Source organism: Lissotriton vulgaris, chromosome 3_2 (genome assembly GCF_964263255.1).
Source record: "Lissotriton vulgaris chromosome 3_2, aLisVul1.2, whole genome shotgun sequence".
Taxonomy (NCBI): Eukaryota; Metazoa; Chordata; class Amphibia; order Caudata; family Salamandridae; genus Lissotriton; species Lissotriton vulgaris.
Window position 1 is genome coordinate 159,457,148 of NC_141690.1, and position 22,032 is coordinate 159,479,179.

The following is a 22,032-nucleotide window of genomic DNA, read 5'->3' on the forward strand; positions in this document are numbered from 1 at the left end:
AGAGAAGGGTAGGTAATGCCCCTTTATGATTCGTCATGCCTACCTTTCTCCCCACTGATTGTTTGATATCGATTAAATATCGATTGTTGCTCTTTGAGATCTTCCCTGTCCACAAACAGAGACGAATAGGAATATTCTGTCTCCCTTTGCAGATAGCGAAGGGCAGGTAATGCAGACGTTTGTCCCCGTTGTAATCCGTCATGCCTGTTTTTCTCCCCACTGATTGATTGATTGACTGGACATTGTTGTCCAAGGAATTGTTCGTTTGAGGTATTTTCTGTTTGCAAATAACGTGGAATAGAAATATTCTGTCTAGTCTTTACAAGTAGTAAAGGGTAGGTTATGCCCCTTTATGATTCGTCAGGCCTATCCACTCCCCACTGATTGACTATTTATTGGGGGTAGCTCACCTGGTCCGCCCAGGAGGCTACCCTAGTAATTGGAGGTACATCATTTGGTCCGTCCAGGATGATACCATAATGAAGGGACATGTGTTCCCCACTGATTGATAATCTAGTTCCACCTGGACCATTTATTGGAGGTAACTCATCTGGTCCGTCCAGGAGTACCCCTAATGAAAGGACATATAAAAATATGAAGTGATCACCGTACCCTGTTAACAGAAACTTTAGCTTGAAACACGCTAAGGAAAGGAAGGAAAAATAAAAGAAATCGGGCTAAGTCAGCAACCCCCTGATGAGCTTTCGACTTCACTAAAAATAAGAAACATTAGGAATAGTTCGCAATAAGAAATATAAAATGGCGAAAGCTTGACGGCAAGACAGCCACGAGGTAGCTAGGCTCCGCTGCCTATTCCTGCTCCAAACATGTCTGCCTCATTGCCTACCACGCCCAAATAACGGTAACATGAAATAGATACAAATCAATAGATACCTACCCCCATTCCGGAAGCTCCCGAAGTGCAACAGGTCCGCGGTTACGCCCATCCGGAAGGCGAGGCCTCGATGCGTGCAGAGCAGGGCTCGGCTGGCCGCCATCGGATGGGGAGACTGTGGGGCGGACGGCCCGAAGGTTGTTATGGTCTCCCCATTCCCTTCTTTCCTTCTGCCCTGCGGGCCACGGGGGAGGGGGATGTCTTGCCTCAGCCACCGACCCCCCCCCCCCTCTCTATCGCCAGCTCCGGCCGTCAGCAAAACCGGAGCCAAAAAGCAGGTAGCTCCGCAGCGATAACTCTGGAAAGTTGCAGGTAGTCCCTTCAGCGGCAACACTTGAGAGTTGCAGGTAGTCCCGCCACAAAAGGGGGGGGGGGATGTCTTGCTGCCTCCGACCCCCCCCCCCCCCATCTTCATTGCCTGGCACGGCCATACCAAAGCGCTGGAGCCGAAGAACGGCGCGGGGTCGCTGGAAGGGGGAGGCGGCGCGAACGAGCCTCCCCCACCTCCCTCCAGGTGGAGGCTTCCAGCGACACCCCAACGCTCCTGCTTGAAGAGGGTCCATATCAAAAAGCGGGTTTTTTTTTCCCGGGACGGGCACACGCTCTGTGCTCCTCAACCTTGAAGATTCTAAAAGAGCCGGGGGGGCCGACCTCTCCACGAGGCGCCCCCCGCCCCCGTCCTCCGATGGAGCCACGAGACGTCGGCGCACTCCTGCCGGCGCCAGCCTCAGTTTGGAAATGACTAAAATGCAGCAAAGATACAGACCTGTTCAGTTCCGGTGGAACACCAGAATGACCCGGTAGGACAGATTGTTGCCGCCCTCCCCACTTTTGACTGATGGTCCATATTGCTAGTCTGTTACCCCATTGCGAAAAACTTTTTGAACTGCCAAAAGAGGTTCTGGTCCAACCACGAGTCAGTGGAGGCATTCTGACTATACTGGGACCTGCCTGACCTCGCCCAAAATGGCGCCGATACAAAATGAGACTTTCAAACTCCTTGTTGCACCCTGATTGCTCAGCCTTGATGCTCCAAGATATGTATGCAGTTTTTGGACAATGAAAATAGATAAGATGGATATTGATTATGTGCTTGGAAAAGAAAGCGATATAAGATGGATATTGATTATGTGCTGGGACAGTGAACTGATTTAGGGTGGGTACTAATTATGTTTGGAAGCAATGAATTGGTATAAAATAAGCACTGATTGAGCATTTGGACAATGAATTGATAAACGTTAGGTCTTGAGTAAATAGTTGGACAATGAGATGATATTATTGAAAGCTTGAATTCTTGACACGCATTATACTCGCCCCTTAAGAAAGTTCGATACGATTTTATTGCACCGCTGCACTTTACGGAATGAATGGCCACCGACTTCGTTCCTCTTATGCACAGTTCCAGTCTGCTCCGTAGCCGGCCCACTGGGTTGTAGGCCCGTATTTGTGCGCCAACATTTTCATTAAAGTTTTTTTGAACACGCAAATATAATCGTAGCGTTTGTATTGATGAGTTTCGAAATGTATGGCTACTGTCACCGACATAAGTAAAATACATGCAGCATGATCAAGGTTGAAGGTTAAAAAGGCCCGATACTTAGCAGCTACATTATGTGTCACAGGCAGCCGGGAAAGTGTTTTAGACGCCCTTAAGCGATACCAAAGAAATGCCACTTGACCACCACCCTTGCACATGACCTAAAAGGCCACGATCAAGTGATTCATGTAGATATACAGACCATCGACGATTATCTATCTAAACACTACTGGTCCCTCTGGGCTTAAACGCCGAGATGGTAGAGAATGCACCCCGTGGAGATAGGTCGAGTATGTGGTAGGTAAAAACATTTTCGGATTTATGCGCGTTGATGTGTTCCGAATGCTGCCCCCCCACCCCCTTCTTTCTCCTCCCTTCTGCAGGTTGCGCCGGAACATCGGCTGAAGTATGGAGGAGTGATGATCGAACGACCGACGAAAGGGGAAGGAGGGGATCTGAGCATAGTACTTATGCTAGCGAGTTTTGAAAGACATAGACTTAGATATGACTGTTCCTCCTTAGAACATAGCGACTGGGAGGATGGACTGACATAGAAACTTGACGGGTTAGTACTGTATGACGGAATTTGACTCGAACCAGCACGCCAGATAGTGCACCTATGACGTTTAATTAGATAGAGAAAGGACAAGGAAAAGTCCTGGGGTAAGGGTTACCTAGGCACCACCCGTCTGGGAAAGTAGGAATGTTGTTGATGTTCAAAATGTACCACCTCCTTCTCGCACTATTATAGATATAGCCAAGCTGTCCGACTGTTCTCCCGATCAATACCCTCCGTTGCCTCAGCCTGGAGAACTTCTCACCAAAAGAATAAACTCTAAAGTGGTTTAAGATCCAACCGTGGGCAATAGCCCGACCAGGTTAATTTCTGACCGGCTGACCGAGGTGTAAGTATTAGTAATCGAGAACGCTCGCAAAGATAGCAAACGAGAGGAAAGAGGAGGATAAGGTAAAAAGAGCTCAGCCCGTAGATAAATAGGAGACTAAAGATACGCAGCATGCAGAAAGAGATCTTTTTGGCCAATAACTGTTCTATGTTTTGTCGTGAATCTCTTGTATATGTAATACATGTACTGTCTTCCTTCGTCTGAGTTTGTGTGCATGTACTGTATGGGTTTTATGTCTCCCCTCTGTTCGCGTCTCTTTGTTACCTGACCCCTGCTGTTCTGTGTTGTGAGCGCACTAAATGACCTATTCCCGTACACGTCTCTCTTTCTCTCTCTCTCTCTCCCTCTCTATCTATCTCTCTCTCTCTCCCTCTCTCTCTACATGTCATACGTGTACCGAATGGCTCGTTTAGGTTGCGGACGACTCTCACTCTCTATGAGAGTCCCCCCTGTTCCATCTTCCTTTTTGTGGTAAAATTGTGCCCCGCTGACACCAGTCTGATTGGATACTTATTGAACACGAAGGTGTTCAGCGAAATTGACAGAAACTAAAACGATTGTAACTTGCCATATTGCTACCTCTCCTTTCTGCAAAATGAATGAACTCGAATTGGCTAAGAAAGAAAGGACAGGTAAAACGACTAAGGTCCCCTAATCTGGCCTTTATAGGGGAACTATATGTCAACGGCACCCTATTTTTCAGTTCGTTAGAGACAAGCGCCAATGTCCAGATTGACCCCCCCAATGCCCAGATTGCCCCACCCCTTGGCACTCAAGCGCGAATGCCCGAAGCGTCCCCGCCCCACTTGATTGACCCCAGCTGCTGTTCCCGATGTATAACTGATGACCATGAGTAACTGTCGCCCCTCGAGAAAAAAAAAAAAAATTTTTTAACCCTGTCTTTCGATGATTTGCCCCCCCCCCCCCGCTCTGTTTGAAAGAGTTAGCCAGCTCTAAAGGGAAATGTAAGACTGTTAAGGCTCGGGTTAGAAGGACACATGCGACCTCGACCAAAGGTGGAGCCGCAGCGCAACAAGATACGGGACGAGGCAGCACTCTCAAACGCGCTAAACGAAAGGATGAAGGGCTGTCCTGAAGCTTTCTGTCCGCTAACCCACGTGTGCCTGAAGCCTCCGTCCCCCTTTTCAAGCCCGATTGATGGGCCTGCTTGCTTGTTATCCTTTGCTCCCTTGGTCCCTTTGGTGTGTCCCAGGAAATCTGACCCCACTCCGCCCTCACTCCCATCGAATATTGAACCACATACCCTCTTTTCCACGTGACTTTTTGCCGAAAGGAAGAACAGCATTTAGGTGGAAATGGGGTTATGCCACGGAAATATAGGTGCCGAGCATAAGGCGCCACTAAAAGGATTGGTTAGGGAACAGGACTGTGGTCTAACAGCAGAGGGCAGACTGCACCTTGCAACGCGAAAGGTTAAATCCGAGCTGGACCTATAGCTCCACCGCCGGTGCTCAACAGCGCCAACAAAAGGACACGGACTAGAGCCTACCAGTGATGGCTCACTGCTAAAAAGACACTGTGACGAAGAGATCTTATGTATTAGACTGAATTCCTCCCTCAACCACTTGGTCAAAATGTTCATTGGTCACATTTTTTGAGAAAGTCAGAAGCATTTATGCTATGTAGTACGTTTGCAAATGCAATTTCCTATGTGCTGCATTCTGCCAACCACATCAACTGTTCATGATTATATGCAATATGTTAGTATTGACAAATGCTATTTCATCAACCACACATGTTTATATGTACACCCATCAATTAGGAAATGAACTTTGTTATGTAAAAAGCGGCGACTGTGGAAATTCACGAAATTGATGTACATAAGCGGCGTTCAATTGTCTTTTCCCATTCCCCTCCCTGTGCGCACCATGAATGTCATGAGACGTTGACCGCATCATTCCGCCAGCAAAGGCCCATGCCCGCATGTACCTGACAGCCATTTTAGGCACCATGGCCTCTTTGCCCGCTCATTGAAATCCCCGGCTTCCCTCCTGCGCGCATTTGAACACCCCCCACTCTCAAATGACCCTCTTCCTCCGCGTACCCTGGCTGCCCCCCCCCCTCACATGCACAAGTCCGCATGACCCTGTCCTTGGGAGTCACGGCCACGCCTGACCAACACCTCCTTTCCTTTCATGAATAACCCCTCTGTTGGTAAACCCTCCCTCCGCGATTGACTGTCCACACAGGTCCGAGGCCATCGCCTAAGCCGGGAGATACTGTTTACTGCCCCTTATTTTATGGAGTCACTCCTCTTCAAAGGACCCACTATTGATCCTGGCCTCCCCACCCCTTGGGGTACGATCAGGCGCACACATCCAAAAGAATCGGCGGAACACTCAGCTGCGTGATTGCCCCCTCCTCTTATCGGCAGGCTAAGGGCCTCTATTGTGGATGTATGTGGGGTGGGATTGACACGAAGATTATGAGGATGTCTTTCCCTTGTTTTACAATGTCGTTATTGTAATAAGGAATGTTTTGTAAGGTATAAAAGGCGATGTCTCAGAGAACTTGTTAGAGCACCTCCCGAAAGACACTGTGTTTCGTGTCCGAAATGACAGGCTATCCTCATGAGTAATAAATCCTGTTCTTGTCATTCCTGCTACCAGCGCCCGTCTCTTTATTTGGTAACTATTCAGAATGGGAACTAAGAGGCGACTTGCGCCAGCAGCCCAGGCATCGATAGTAATATGGGCTCACTTTCCACAGAGCTGTGTCGGTGGAGCTGTGTGGTGGGTGCATTGGTGGAGCTGTGTGGTAGGTGCATCGGTGGAGCTGTGTAGGTGGAGCTGTGTGGGGGTGCATCGGTGGAGCTGTGTGGTGGGTGCATCGGTGGAGCTGGGTGCATCGGGGGAGCTGTGTCGGTGGAGCTGTGTGGTGGGTGCATGTGTGGAGCTGTGTGGTGGGTGCAGCAATGGAGCTGTGTGGTGGGTGCATCAGTGGAGCTGTGTAGGTGGAGCTGTGTGGTGGGTGCATCGGTGGAGCTGTATGGTGGGTGGCACGGTGGAGCTGTGTGTTGGGTGCATCGGTGGAGCTGTGTCGGTGGAGCTTTGTGGTGGGTGCATCGGTGGAGCTGGGTGGTGGGTGCATCGGTGGAGCTGTGTCGGTGGAGCTGTGTGGTGACTGCATCGGTGGAGCTGTGTGGTGGGTGCATCGGTGGAGCTGTGTGGTAGGTGCATCGGTGGATCTGTGTAGGTGGAGCTGTGTGGGGGTGCATCGGTGGAGCTGTGTGGTAGGTGCATTGGTTGTGGTGGGTGCATCGGGGGAGCTGTGTCGGTGGAGCTGTGTGGTCGCTGCATGTGTGGAGCTGTGTGGTGGCTGCATGTGTGGAGCTGTGTGGTGGGTGCATCAATGGAGCTGTGTGGTGGGTGCATCAGTGGAGCTGTGTAGGTGGAGCTGTGTGGTGGGTGCATCGGTGGAGCTGTGCCGGTGGAGCTGTGTGGTGGGTGCATCGATGGAGCTGGGTGGTGGGTGCATCGGTGGAGCTATGTCGGTGGAGCTGTGTGGTGGGTGCATCGGTGGAGCTGTGTGGTGGGTGCATCGGTGGAGCTGTGTGGTGGGTGCATCGGTGGAGCTGTGTGGTGAGTGCCTCGGTGGAGCTGTGTGGTGGGTGCATCGGTGGAGCTGTGTAGGTGGAGCTGTGTGGTGGGTGCATCAGTGGAGATGTGTGGTGGGTGCATTGGTGGAGCTGGGTGCATCGGTGGAGCTGTGTGTGGTGGGTCGTTCAGTGGAGCTGTGTGGTGGGTGCCTCGGTGGAGCTGTGTGGTGGGTGGCTCGGAGGAGCTGTGTGGTGGGTGCATCTGTGGAGCTTTGTGGTGGGTGCCCCGGTAGAGCTGTGTGGTGGGTGCATCGGTGGAGCTGTGTAGGTGGAGCTGTGTGGGGGTGCATCGGTGGAGCTGTGTGGTGGGTGCATTGGTGGTGGTGGGTGCATCGGGGGAGCTGTGTCGGTGGAGCTGTGTGGTGGCTGCATGTGTGGAGCTGTGTGGTGGCTGCATGTGTGGAGCTGTGTAGTGGGTGCATGTGTGGAGCTGTGTGGTGGGTGCATCGGTGGAGCTGTGTAGGTGGAGCTGTGTGGTGGGTGCATCGGTGGAGCTGTGTCGGTGGAGCTTTGTGGTGGCTGCATCGGTGGAGCTGTGTGGTGGGTGCATCGGTGGAGCTGTGTGGTGGGTGCCTCAGTGGAGCTGTGTGGTGGGTGCCTCAGTGGAGCTGTGTGGTGGGTGCATCTGTGGAGCTTTGTGGTGGGTGCATCTGTGGAGCTTTGTGGTGGGTGCCTCAATAGAGCTGTGTGGTGGGTGCATCAGTGGAGCTGTGTAGGTGGAGCTGTGTGGGGGTCCATCGGTGGAGCTGTGTGGTGGGTGCATTGGTGGTGGTGGGTGCATTGGGGAGGTGCATCGGGGGAGCTGTGTTGGTGGAGCTGTGTGGTGGCTGCATGTGTGGAGCTGTGTGGTGGCTGCATGTGTGGAGCTGTGTGGTGGGTGCATCAATGGAGCTGTGTGGTGGGTGCATCGGTGGAGCTGTGTAGGTGGAGCTGTGTGGTGGGTGCATCGGTGGAGCTGTGTGGTGGGTGCATCGGTGGAGCTGTGTCGGTGGAGTTGTGTGGTGGCTGCATCGGTGGAGCTGTGTGGTGGGTGCATCAGTGTAGCTGTGTGATGGGTGCCTCTGTGGAGCTGTGTGGTGGGTGCATCGGTGGAGCTGTGTAGGTGGAGCTGTGTGGTGGGTGCATCAGTGGAGCTGTGTGATGGGTGCATTGGTGGAGCTGGGTGCATCGGTGGAGCTGTGTGGTGGGTCATTCAGTGGGGCTGTGTGGTGGGTGCCTTGGTGGAGCTGTGTTGTGGGTGCCTCGGTGGAGCTGTGTGGTGGGTGCCTCGGTGGAGCTGTGTGGTGGGTGCATCGGTGGAGCTGTGTGGTGGGTGCATCTGTGGAGCTGTGTGGTGGGTGCATCTGTGGAGCTTTGTGGTGGGTGCCTCGGTAGAGCTGTGTGGTGGGTGCATCGGTAGAGCTGTGTGGTGGGTGCATCGGTGGAGCTGTGTGGTGGGTGCCTTGGTGGAGCTGAATGGTGGGTGGCACGGTGGAGCTGTGTGTTGGGTGCATCGGTGGAGCTGTGTCGGTGGAGCTGTGTGGTGGGTGCATCGGTGGAGCTGGGTGGTGGGTGCATCGGTGGAGCTGTGTCGGTGGAGCTGTGTGGTGGGTGCATCGGTGGAGCTGTGTGGTAGGTGCATCGGTGGAGCTGTGTAGGTGGAGCTGTGTGGGGGTCCATCGGTGGAGCTGTGTGGTGGGTGCATTGGTGGTGGTGGGTGCATCGGGGGAGCTGTGTCGGTGGAGCTGTGTGGTCGCTGCATGTGTGGAGCTGTGTGGTGGCTGCATGTGTGGAGCTGTGTGGTGGGTGCATCAATGGAGCTGTGTGGTGGGTGCATCAATGGAGCTGTGTAGGTGGAGCTGTGTGGTGGGTGCATCGGTGGAGCTGTGTGGTGGGTGCATCGGTGGAGCTGTGTCGGTGGAGCTGTGTGGTGGGTGCATCGGCGGAGCTGTGTCGGTGGAGCTGTGTGGTGGGTGCATCGATGGAGCTGGGTGGTGGGTGCATCGGTGGAGCTGTGTAGGTGGAGCTGTGTGGTGGGTCGTTCAGTGGAGCTGTGTGGTGGGTGCCTCGGTGGAGCTGTGTGGTGGGTGCCTCGGTGGAGCTGTGTGGTGGGTGCCTCGGTGGAGCTGTGTGGTGGGTGCATCTGTGGAGCTTTGTGGTGGGTGCCTCGGTAGAGCTGTGTGGTGGGTGCATCGGTGGAGCTGTGTAGGTGGAGCTGTGTGGGGGTGCATCGGTGGAGCTGTGTGGTGGGTGCATTGGTGGTGGTGGGTGCATCGGGGGAGCTGTGTCGGTGGAGCTGTGTGGTGGCTGCATGTGTGGAGCTGTGTGGTGGGTGCATCAATGGAGCTGTGTGGTGGGTGCATCGGTGGAGCTGTGTAGGTGGAGCTGTGTGGTGGGTGCATCGGTGGAGCTGTGTGGTGGGTGCATCGGTGGAGCTGTGTCGGCGGAGCTGTGTGGTGGCTGCATCGGTGGAGCTGTGTGGTGGGTGCATCGGTGGAGCTGTGTGGTGGGTGCATCAGTGTAGCTCTGTGGTGGGTGCCTCGGTGGAGCTGTGTGGTGGATGCATCGGTGGAGCTGTGTGGGTGGAGCTGTGTGGTGGGTGCATCAGTGGAGCTGTGTGGTGGGTGCATTGGTGGAGCTGGGTGCATCGGTGGAGCTGTGTGGTGTGTCGTTCAGTGGAGCTGTGTGGTGAGTGCATCTGTGGAGCTTTGTGGTGGGTGCCTCGGTAGAGCTGTGTGGTGGGTGCATCGGTGGAGCTGTGTGATGGGTGCCTTGGTGGAGCTGTGTGGTGGGTGCATCTGTGGAGCTGTGTGGTGGGTGCATCTGTGGAGCTTTGTGGTGGGTGCCTCGTTAGAGCTGTGTGGTGGGTTCCTTGGTGGAGCTGTATGGTGGGTGGCACGGTGGAGCTGTGTGTTTGGTGCATCAGTGGAGCTGTGTCGGTGGAGCTGTGTGGTGGGTGCATCGGTGGAGCTGGGTGGTGGGTGCATCGGTGGAGCTGGGTGGTGGGTGCATTGGTGGAGCTGTGTCGGTGGAGCTGTGTGGTGACTGCATCGGTGGAGCTGTGTGGTAGGTGCATCGGTGGAGCTGTGTGATGGGTCGTTCGGTGGAGCTGTGTGGTGGGTCGTTCGGTGGAGCTGTGTGGTGGGTGCATCGGTGGAGCTGTGTAGGTGGGTGCATCGGTGGAGCTGTGTAGGTGGGTGCATCGGTGGAGCTGTGTGGTGGGTGCCTCGGTGGAGCTGTGTGGTGGGTGACTCGGTGGAGCTGTGTGGTGGGTGCCTCGGTGGAGTTGCGTGGTGGGTGCCTCGGTGGAGCTGCGTGGTGGGTGCCTCTGTGGAGTTGCGTGGTGGGTGCCTCGGTGGAGCTGTGTGGTGGGTGCATCGGTGGAGCTGTGTGGTGGGTGCATCGGTGGAGCTGTGCGGTAGGTGCCTCGGTGGAGCTGTGTGGTAGGTGCCTCGGTGGAGCTGTGTGGTAAGTGCCTCGGTGGAGCTGTGTGGTGGGTGCATCGGTGGAGCTGTGTGGTGGGTGCATGGGTGGAGCTGTGTGGTGGGTGCATAGGTGGAGCTGTGTGGTGGGTGCATAGGTGGAGCTGTGTGGTGGGTGCATAGGTGGAGCTGTGTGGTAGGTGCCTCGGTGGAGCTGTGTGGTGGGTGCCTCGGTGGAGCTGCGTGGTGGGTGCATCTGTGGAGCTGTGTGGTAGGTGCCTTGGTGGAGCTGTGTGGTAGGTGCCTTGGTGGAGCTGTGTGGTGGGTGCATCGGTGGAGCTGTGTGGTGGGTGCATCGGTGGAGCTGTGTGGTGGGTGCATCGGTGGAGCTGTGTGGTGGGTGCATAGGTGGAGCTGTGTGGTGGGTGCATAGGTGGAGCTGTGTGGTAGGTGCCTCGGTGGAGCTGTGTGGTGGGTGCCTCGGTGGAGTTGCGTGGTGGGTGCATCTGTGGAGCTGTGTGGTGGGGGCATCTGTTGTAACAAAGTAGATGCACTTTCAAGTGCTGACTTTGATTAGGCCTCAATTTTTTTTTTTATTGAGCTTGCCAAATTTGTGCACTTTGCATTACAAAAAGTATGCAAAATGTCAAAAATGACACACGTATGACATTGTCTTGTTATTTGCTGCAGAGGACTGGTTAAAGCAGCAATGTGTTGCGGGAGAATAGTTTGAGGGAAAAAAGTCACATTTACTCCGCAAACCACTCCTTCTTTAGTGACTTTAAAACAAATGGTATGCTCTTGCGTTTAAGGTTCACTTGATATGCCATTTGTGTAATTTCACAACATTTTGTGAGTTTTCCTATAAAAAAATAAAATTAGCAGTACCCACTTTTATCAACGATGACTAAATCGGGAGACTACATTTTTTTATTTTACGTGGTTATACAGAAGCAACCGGTTCCTGTTTGAGAGCGCACACACTGTCAGAGGAGGAGGTGCAGGCCCCATGGCATAGTAGCCTCTACCAAACTATGCAACAAGGTTCTCAGAAACAGGCCAACAAGAGCATTGGACCCTGCGATGCAAGACCAATGAAAGAATGCTCACAATAGAAGGTAAACAAATGGATAATTATATAGTGGTTTAATTTGAGTTGCAGCTCCGTGCATTACCAGGTGCAATGAGCAGAAACAAAAAACACAAACTTTAAAATCCTATCAAACAAAACTTCCAGGCTATGTAAATGCCACCAGGCAAGAATATTGCATTAATACACCAGCTTCGAAGACCAGACTCCAACTAAAGCAATCTAGAAACAAGCACATCAAGCTTGACTGTAACTTAAATATTGTTGTTAAATTACTAGTATGTAACTTAATTCAAATGCGTAGCTGTTTATGTAACGAAGTTTACAGATCAGTTTATTATAAAATCACACAGGACGGAACTTCATGGTCTAACAGGCGTGATGTAAAGTACGGCCGGGAGGCCGTGAATAATTAGAGAAGCTGTGGGAGGGGGGCGGGCTGCCTTTGATGTGGTAATGCGAGGCAGGCAGGCAGGCGGCTGGTGGCATTGTGCACGCGCTTTTTAGGGCTTGGGCTTGCGCTTGCGCAATCACCTAAAAAGCACATGCACTGCATACAATCGCCAGTGGAATCGCCAGTGGTTGTTAACCTCTGGATAAGCCACATTAGAGCTTCGCCAGCTATGCGCATGCGCACAGCAGGCGAGTCCTAAAAATTGGAAGTACTATTTGAAACATTCATTAATTAGGGCATAATGAAGAAGCTGATAAGAAAACAGTAGTTAATGCATTATTTGACAGCGCTGGTGCTCGAACTATACCTTTAGCCACTGATCTGCCTGTTCTTTGCTCTGCACAGCTAACACCAATGCTTCCGTCCCTTGGTAAGTAATCCGCAACTCATGTTTCTTCTTTTTACTGTCTTTGGGGATGTAGGTGACACTGCAGTCGTTCAAAGGTAGCTCCATCTGTGGCTGGTTATCTTTGGAACTCTTGTAGCACTGAAGGAAGATAAATGTTGAGGAAAGTCAACTACTTAGTTCACAGTTTCAACTGCATGTGAAATAAACATTCAATGCTATCATACTGGGAATATACAGTACAGCACAAATATCTATACCTTGAGAAAATGAGCATGTAAGCCTCGTACAACATTTGGTAGCATACAACTCATTTGAAAATTGTATTTCTGTAAAATAGAACAGTAGCACACACTGCTAATGTGCAAGAGCCTGCTGACATTTCAAAGGCAAAAGCACTAGAATAGTAACAGTGTGTTCTGTTGCAATGTCACCACAGGGTAAACTCAATTGTGAGGTCACAGAAGATAACAGCGTCCGACTACTATTGGATTCAGGTTTATGACAATCAGCTAATCCGATGTTCCTTCTAGTTCGGAGTTCAGGAGTAAACTGGTGCAGAGAACTGGGGCCAATAAGACTACATTATTCACTTGTTTCAAACCACATCTGCATGTTGCCTAGAGTCAAGAAACTAGTCACAAACCTGTAACAATATCTTTGGAGCCAGAAGCAGTTCTAGATTCATATGCTTACCATTACGCCACCATCTAGAGGATGGGGGTAAGGCATGGTCTTTGCTTCACCCATGGGAGGAGTTAATATGACTTATTAAGTCAACAAAAAGCATACAATGGTCAAGCACACGGTCACTATTTAAAATAAATGTTCGTATTGTGATGTGGGTCGACTCAATATGGGCTCTTAAATTATCTTATTTAAGGCCTTTGTTTGTGCTATTCTTCTTGAACAATAAGGTGGAAGGGTCACATTTGAATCGAGAATAGCCTCAAACTACAAAAATATAGTTATAGGTAAATAACCAATTTATTTTCAGGTATGAAACAATTCCAGCCTCACAAGAGTATTTCCTCCAAGTGGGAGGGCATGACGAAAGAGTAGTGCCAGTCTCCTTCCACTGCTTCCTTCCACAACTGAATATCTACCAACAACTGTTTTCAAATGTGCGTATTGATAACCATGCATCTGTATAAATGTGTTATTTTATATTTATACATTTTTAAAGTACAATAGCGAACCAACCGTCTTCCTAGGGACCGGTCTCTGCAGCGTCATTTCTGTGACAAATGTAAATTGTGCCCATAATCATTCTAGCTACTGTACTCTTACTTAAAGACTTCCCGTTAAGAGTGTGGCAAGAGTTATAAGAAGACAATAGTTTTTATCAATATAATGCATGATTTCCCTGCTAACATCCAGTGTATGTAGAGCCCTAACTACTGCAGATACTAGAATATAAAAAAAAGAAAGCTCTCAATTGGATTAGTTTTTTCATTACCTCACTCCTACAAGTCTTGTAATTGCCACCAAAAAAGAAATGTTAATTTAGATATTTTATGGTAGCTTTATGTATACCTCGAAATGAAGATCACATTAACAGTTCGTATTGCTTCTTGAAAGTCCATATTGGAAGTGTTAATAGATGTTGTTGATATACACTTTTCGCCCATTGAAGTAAAAACAATTATCCGCATCGTCATTATTACATCAGAAATCATCTGACAAACACAAATATATTACGATAGAGGCATAGCTTTCACAGGAACCGATCTCCTTTCGGGGGTACACCTCAACTGTCTCATGGAAGGTTGACATGTAAGTGTTCAGAATGTACCACGGACAATACAGATGGGAACAGGGCAGCGGAGGAACAAATCACCCACCACGTAACATTAGCACAATCTGAAGGAAATTCGGTTGTTTTCTTAGTAAACATTGATATAACAAATGCATAATTGGGATCGTAAGAGTGGCATATTCTTTCTTCCTTTAATTCATGCTGAAATTAACTCTGATTGACCCTTAATCATGGTGTAACTAACTATGAAGATACTGAATGATAACTCACCTTAAATTGCTGTAAAAGTGCCTAGAAAATTTTGTAAGTGAAAGGAATGCCCACAACATGAAGAAGTTGCACAGCTAAGTGAAAATAAGTGATTTCATTAACATGAGGGGAAACATTCAACGTGTCCATTCGCTTCAGTTTTATTGACTGAGTCCTAAACAACAGCGCTTCCAAACATCACAGAGCAGGCCCAAAACAGGTCTCAAGAGTTAACATTGAACACAGGGCTCAAGGTTGCATAGCTTTCCAACACCTACTGCAACAAAGTTATTAAAACATGTGGGGTTGGATTTCTTTCCCAAAAAACAAAGATCTTCACTTGTTGACCAGTTATTAAATATATTTGCCTTTTTAGAAGTGTAATGTGTCACCCACTGTGTAATTCTACATTTTAAGTTTCTGGATTCCCTCCAGCTCCTAGAGGAAAGTCCTGACTGCTGAACTTCCCAACTCCATAAGACGCATGTGTAAAATGTAGCTTTTGGTCATGCAAGTGAAGAGCAGTAGTACTGTGGCCCCATGACTCCTGCGGAAAACACTACTCTAAAAGAGAGCAGTATCCTTTCTCTAAAGAAAAGGTTCAAATCAATGCAGTGAGTCTACCTGCTCCCATATCTTGTACATGTTGAGAATGATGTTCTCTGCTTACGCTCTGCAGAGGACTGACTAAGCCTGCCCAAGTGTCTGATCTGCTGTATCCAAGATGCTCCTTTTCTAAAATGTTGTAGTGGGGATCCTGTAGAGCTTAGCTAATGTGATTGTGCCTAAGAAACAAGTGGAAGGTTCCCTGGCTGTCAGTGAAACAAAGCATATGTTTAAAAGCCCACAAACGACCCTATCAAAGGTTAAGGTGACAAAAAACAAAGCTACCACCCCATGCATCTTTAATCCACCACCAGGTACACACTAGCTCTTTATCTCACTCTTTCAGGTTCCTTTACATGCCTGCTTTGTCATTTTTTTCAGTTCTTCTTTTCCTCCTCCTTTCCCCCTTTGTATGTTTCTCTCTCTTGCTCTGGGTGAAAGTCTATTGTGTTAAAATATGAGCTAATCCCCACAAATATGTGCAGGTGTGCCCAGTCTGCAATCATTGGCTCAAATTAAGCAAAGACGTGCACACACCATCAGTTCAAACTTAATTAATACAGAGAGCTGTCAGGAGGAATTTGGAGTATTTAAAAAAAGACTATTAAGAGTTTTTCAATGGCAGGACATGCAAAACTTAACATTCTTGTCCTACGTTTTAAATACATGATCCCTCTATGAGCATTTGAGGCCTACCTTAGGAGTCAATTATAAGTAATAAAAGGGAAAGTTAAGCCTGGCAAAAAGTTTATTTTGGCAGGTCGAAATCGCAGTTTATGACTGCACAAAGGCTGGAGTGGCAGGCCCGAGACAAGTTTTAAAAGGCTGCTTTAGTGTGTGAGACAGTGAGTGCTGCAGGCCCACTAGAAGCATTTAATGTATAGGCCCTGTATACATGTAGACGCATCTGATAAGGAGTTGCAAGTAAATTTAATATGCTAATTAGGTATATGCCAATTTTGTTTTAACCCCTTGACTGCTGGCCCGTTTCCGCCCCTGTGCTGTAAACAAATGAACAGGGGCGGGCCATGACGAACCCCAGCCGTCATCAGCACACGAGCACCGTAGTGCATGACGGCTGGGGTTCGTCATCAGCATGCAAGGGGTTAAGGAAAGAGCAAACGCACTTTAGCAGGAAAAAAAGTGCAACGTCCGAATGCCAATAAGGAGGAGTTTGGCAAAGTAAGGAAGTGAAGGCAAAATGTTTTGGGGAATACCACACCAAGAACTGTAATTGTAAATTGTATTTATAGAACGCATACTGCCCCTGATGAAGCGTTAAAGCGCTTTACAGGACCAACAATCATACACTGGTGTATGCGTAGTTTAACACACTTAGGACATATCACACTTCACATTTTTGTAACCCCCTTGTATATTTTGCATACAATTAATTCATTTTCTTCTCTGTTGTATACAAAGAAGCAAGTAAATAACAGCTATAAGAACCCTAGAGAAAGTCAAAAGGCAGCGGCCTGCTCCAGAATGCAGAGGGGGGCCAAGGCTGAATTCAGTAACTCGCGGTTCTTGCTTTTGTTTCAGCCATGACAGCTGCTCGCGCGCTGCTGGCGCACTTGACTCGAGGGGGCAGATGTCTAGCCTTAAGCTTCCCCGACTAAGACCAGTTAACGGAACATAGTCTGCGTTATGGACGGAATGAATGGTGTGTCACTTAAGTACATTTCTACAAGATTTAAGGCATCACAGCCCCGCGAGATCTGAGCAACGTGCACGTGTTGTCAATAATCAGGTACTCGATATAACATGTACATTTGGATGTGGTTAGCCATCTGCACTCTCGCCTGCACTTTGACGCACAAAGGATGTCTCATGAAAGTGTAATGGCGTGCTATAGAAAATTGGCGAGCATGGACAGACTACAAAGGATGCTTTAAACTTGTGCAAGAGACCGCCAGCTCTGTTGGCAAAAGAGGCAATGGAAGAAACGCGTGCGGATGAAAGAAATAGACTTATTCTAAATATAGCACAATCTTTTATAGCAGATTCGTGGGATTAGCTACAACTGGTGCAGCAGGTGCATTAGTACTGGAGCCCAAAGCCCTATTGCGTCATAATTGCTGTGTTTTACTACCCCAACAGCGGTCAAAGAGGCCATTTTCCGTGCTGGCACCCAGATCCATTACATCCTTGCTACACTACACAAATTGTACAAATGAGTAAATCCAACTAGTATAAATGTATGAAATGCATGTATAATATAAGGGATTATGTAATCCCTGTATAATCGCCAGTCTCTCATTTCTTTATCATAGAGGACTTGTGACGCACCCAGTTGCCAATTATAAACAGAGGGCGTCAGAACTTGACTATTTAAAGTTATTACACTCGAGTTATGCATCCAATACCTGCTGCCAGAGCCAGCAGAGAAGAGAAAGGCAAGCCAGGTAATGCAGCATAACTGAAGTAGCTGTTTAAAGAAACGAAAATGAAATGTCGCTTTTCCTCTGCTCTATTTTTTTAGCTTACAATTAAGCCTGGGCGTAGTTTGGGTAGTAGCGCTACGTGTAGCTACGCAAAGTGCACTACGTACGCTACACGAACTGTGTAGTGCGGTAGGGAAAATGCTGTTTGCACAGATTGCACAGTGCCGAATGCTTGCTCACACTGTGCAATCATTGCAAACGGCATCTTGCACAGTGCAAGCGGTCACTTTCTGCCGCTCGAATAGATTTGTACTAGAGTGGCAGCTTTCTCAACTCGGACTGGTAGTTTCTCATCGTGAGCGGTCGCGGGCATATGCGACCACTCGCAATGAGAAACCTGACCTCCCCGCGTTGAGAATCTCGCCGGGAGGTTTATTTACCACGCTCGCGATCAGCAACTTGATGTTGCTGATCGCGAACGAGGAAAAAGTCTCACCGGGATGATGATTTTGCTCGCTCGCGGTCGCCAACTTGGCGTTGAGGAACACAAGCAACCAAAAAATGCCTGCTACGTGCCTTTCGCGTAGCGTAGTACTACGCCCAGGCCTACTTACAATGACAAACCAAGAACATGTTTGTTTTTTGCACTCCTTAGACAGAGAAAAGCTAGAATCTTTCTGCATTTTTCTACACATTCAAGCTAGGGCAGCTTTTTATTTTTAACAGACTTTTATTGAACTGTTTCTAATATCCATTTGCAACAAATATCAAACAGGGTTTCAATGTGTTCTATTTTGCACTAGACGTGTTATTTTAATTCTTCATGTTTGCAAAATTGCTCTTTCATATGAAAGAGTTACACGCCAAAGATTTAAGTGGTTTGTGGGAAAGGTGAAGGTGTGACCGTGCATTATATGAGATAAAGTATCCTTTGGCATACATGATAAGGATATTGCAAGTCACCTCAGAGTTGCATAACCCTTTAAAGGAACTCAGCCTTTGGCGGCGTTCCTTTATAGGATTATGGAACTCCTCACTGATTTGCAGTATTCTTCTAATGTACATCAAGGGTATCCTTTATATCGTCAGCACTAGTCCATAAAACATACAAGTCCAGAACATATGTATCAATAGACATTATTACATTTATTTCACTGCTTTGTGGGAGGAGGACATAGTTAAATGGCCAAGACTAACGCAACACACAGGATATGCTGTAGTCTACAAGTATATACATCGTTTAGAAACTTCGTCACAATAAAATACAATTACATTGCAGTGACTGGTACTCCTAATTTCCAAACTTTCACCTAAGCCTAAAAGCAACCTGCTGGTATGCTGCCACCTAGTTTTGGTAAGTGAAAAAGCTTTTTGAAGCTATTAGGGTACCACTAGTGGAATACAATGCTTGCTATTAATTTCTCCTTGTGTGGCTTTGCCTTCCCAAGCCTATGCCCTTTCACATGACTCCTAGGTGTTATAATGGATAGTTTTGTGATGTCATGTTCTTCTGGCATTATGACCGGATACATCTCCAAGACTGTGTAGTGTAGTACCCTGGTGGTGTGCTAGGGTCGAGAGTTATATTTACATCGAAAAGGAGTATTGTTGACATGCAAGATGAGTGGGTGGAGATGACCCATTTGTTGGCTGTGGGTGTATGATTTTGGTGGCGTGGTCTGGATGGATTACCCTCTGCTTAGCCCATCTCTTGCCTCCTATCAACCGTATTTCCAGGTGAGTGGATCTATTCAGTATGTTCTACATAATTTGATTTCTTCATATAAAATAATGCACAGCTTAAATGAAAAAATTATTGCAAATGACATTAATCAGTGAGAAATTGCAATTGCACACAGTACAAGACAGGCTGCTACAAAATGCACAAAACAATGAAGATGAAAAAAATGCTTCAAAAATATAGATTTCAGTAATACCTATAATGTACATAGTGCATTTTTTGTTCTAACTGGGCTTTAAAAGTGCACACTCACAGCTCAGCTGGTAACTCCCTTGCAAAACCACTCAAAAAGAATACATTTAGGTCATCAGCAAGCTTGAAGTTAATCCATCAATTAAAGCCAACAATGGCTTCCAAGAAACGTTACATTTGCAAATTACCAGTTGTGCACATTTACATTTCTTCCAGGCAAGCAGGCACCCTGGCAAGAAGGCTGTCTGGTCTGCCCCTCCTTTGGTTTCACAGCACAGAAGACTCCTTGCCTTACACTCCTGCTGAAGCATTTAAGCTCTCGGACTGAACCTGTTTAGCACGACGCAAAATCCGCCGCACTGAGGGCGTTCTGTTGCGCGGGCGGGGCCTCGTCAGCCAACGGACATGAGCATCACTATGAAGGTAGTGCTCGCGACAGCTGTTGGCCGACGGCAGCAGCTATTGGGTTTACAGTCCCGGGGCGGTTGTCTTTTAACAAAAAGTAGGGGAAGTGTTTATCCCAAATTAAAAAAGTATGGGAAATTGTGCCCATCAGATCCCACCCACTTAAGACCACTGGACAAAATGAGCAAGAGGAATGCAAACCAGAATTTCTAAATCAGGCAATCAGGGGAGCACGCCCACCAAGTACCCCAAAAACCCCAGACCAGATAGCAGACAAACTGTCTGCAACTACAAGTGGATCATTAAAAGGTCTCTGCAGAGCTGACTTTAAGGCTTGAATATTAAGCTACGATTACCTGGTAAGGCTTCCTTCTCATGGGATGTGTTATGTAGTCATGTGCTCAGAATGTCGACCCTCCAGTTACTAACCTGCTAATGTCAGATAAGAAGCGGAAGCAGCCCTGGAAATGGCCAAATTCAAGTCGCCATGACACCCAGCAGAGTGGAGGGAAATGAGGGACTTCTTGTTAACTAACATAAAAGAGGGACATCAGTTGCCAGATAATTTTAGTAGTAGTTTTATATACCGTTAATTAGACCTATGCAGCAGCACAGCCCCATACAGATGCCGATCATTAGCACACTGATTACAATAGATAAGGGATAAAACACCCCCTGCCACAAATTATAAGGATATTGCAACTCCCCGAGGAGTTCCGTCACCATATAGAGGAATGAGGCTGAAGGCAGAGTTCCTTAATAAGGTAATGGAACGCCGAGGTGACTTGCAATATGTGTTATGTTAATGTTAATGTTATGGAATCTTATATAGCACATGGCTACTGGGGGTTCTTTATCCCATATAAAACATGGTCACGTCATCGCCTTTTCCACAAACCAATGAAAAGCTTGGTGCATAGCTCTTTCAGAAAGATACAGCATGTTTGCAAACATGAAGATTAACAATAGAACCTTCAGTTCAAAATTAAATACATAAAAACCTGTCAGATATTTCTGGGAAACAAGATATTGGAAACAGTTCAATACATGTAAGTTTAAAAGAAATTCTGCAGTAACTCAGAATGTGTATAAACATGCAGTAAGATTCTAACTTTTCTATAATTATCTAAGGAATGTTCTTTCTGCTAGTCACTGTAAAGCAACCAAAATAAAATGTTGCTTTTGTTTCTTCTTCTCCATTTCTCTAGCTAAAACAGCTGCTCCGTGACCTGACCTGCCTTTCACCTCGCCTGCTGACTCTGGCAACAGGCATTGTGACATCAGAACTGGACTGTAATAACTTATTACAGTCTGTTTCGGACGTCTTTTCTTTATAATTGCTGACTGAGCGCGCCGCTAGGCACTGATTATAAAGAAATTAGAGATGTGCATTTATACAAGGATTGCAGAATCCCACATATTATAAAATAAATATACGATGTAAAAACTTGTGGAACTATTCTAGTGATAAGTAATGTTGGAACATTCGGTCCTTGAGTTCCTGCCGAAGAAGGCGTATTTAGCTATTAGCTAGAGTTCCAATTTTGGGACTGGGAGGGTAAGAAGGCTGCAGCTTCAAATTCTGGGGGTATACTAGAGAAGGATTGTTTTCTAGGCTTTTCTTTTTTCAATGCTGGAATTATTAGAGTCAGCACCACTTTACCGAGTACTGTCGAAATTGCATTCGAAACCAATAGCAGCATTTTGTATGAAAAAATCCCATTCTCCATAGTAAACCAATGGATTACCATAGTCCAGATGGACAGAAATGTGGAAATCCATGACTTGCAAGTCTGATGAGCAAAAACAGTTACTATATCAAACTGTTAGTACTTGTGCCAACGCCAGCATCGTCGACCTCTGGAATGGGGGAACTCACTGAGGCAATACAAATCCAGAAAACGGAGGAGACTGCCACCTTCCTTTTTCACGATGAAACTGCAGGTGAAGAAAAGCTCTGTCACCAATGCAAAATAGCAGGATTTATGGTTGTTGTGTAGATACTGACTGAGGAAAATGTGGATGCATGGTAGCTGTCCAGAATTGTAGTGAAGGAAAGCCTCCTACCTCTTTACTTTAAAGTGGCCTTAACCTCCTGATGAGGTACATCAGAGAACACCGAAGTCCCAAGGACATCAACAGGATATCTCTGGTTCAGCAAGGGCAGCTGTGAAAAGTATGGCTTGTCCTCTTAATAGTCACTGCCTGGATTGTGAAGTCAAAGGGGAAGTGGAGGGATCAGCTATAGGTGTGGGCTAAAGGAGGTCTTTGGCCAGAATGGATGAAAAAACCTGTCTTAATGCAGACTCAGGAAAAATAAGACATCTCGGTGATGGTCTCATTCCTCGCAACAGAGGTAGCAGAGAGCCAGCAAAACCAGTGACTGATCAGGAGTTTCTAGAGATCACCCCAGCACTTAGGAAAGTAGCCCTGAATGAGAAAGGTAACC

At 47.9% G+C, this 22,032-nt stretch overlaps 1 protein-coding gene across 2 annotated transcripts in view; it reads right to left on the reverse strand.

Annotated features, from left to right (window-relative positions):
- The window catches only part of AFAP1 (actin filament associated protein 1), a 423,233-nt gene that overhangs the window by 157,236 nt on the left and 243,965 nt on the right, over window positions 1–22,032 (reverse strand). For both annotated transcript variants that reach the window (XM_086964131.1, XM_086964132.1), the window contains exon 6: window positions 12,209–12,388. In XM_086964131.1, coding sequence (XP_086820257.1) covers window positions 12,209–12,388 — 180 coding nt within the window. The remainder of the gene's footprint in view (window positions 1–12,208; window positions 12,389–22,032) is intronic.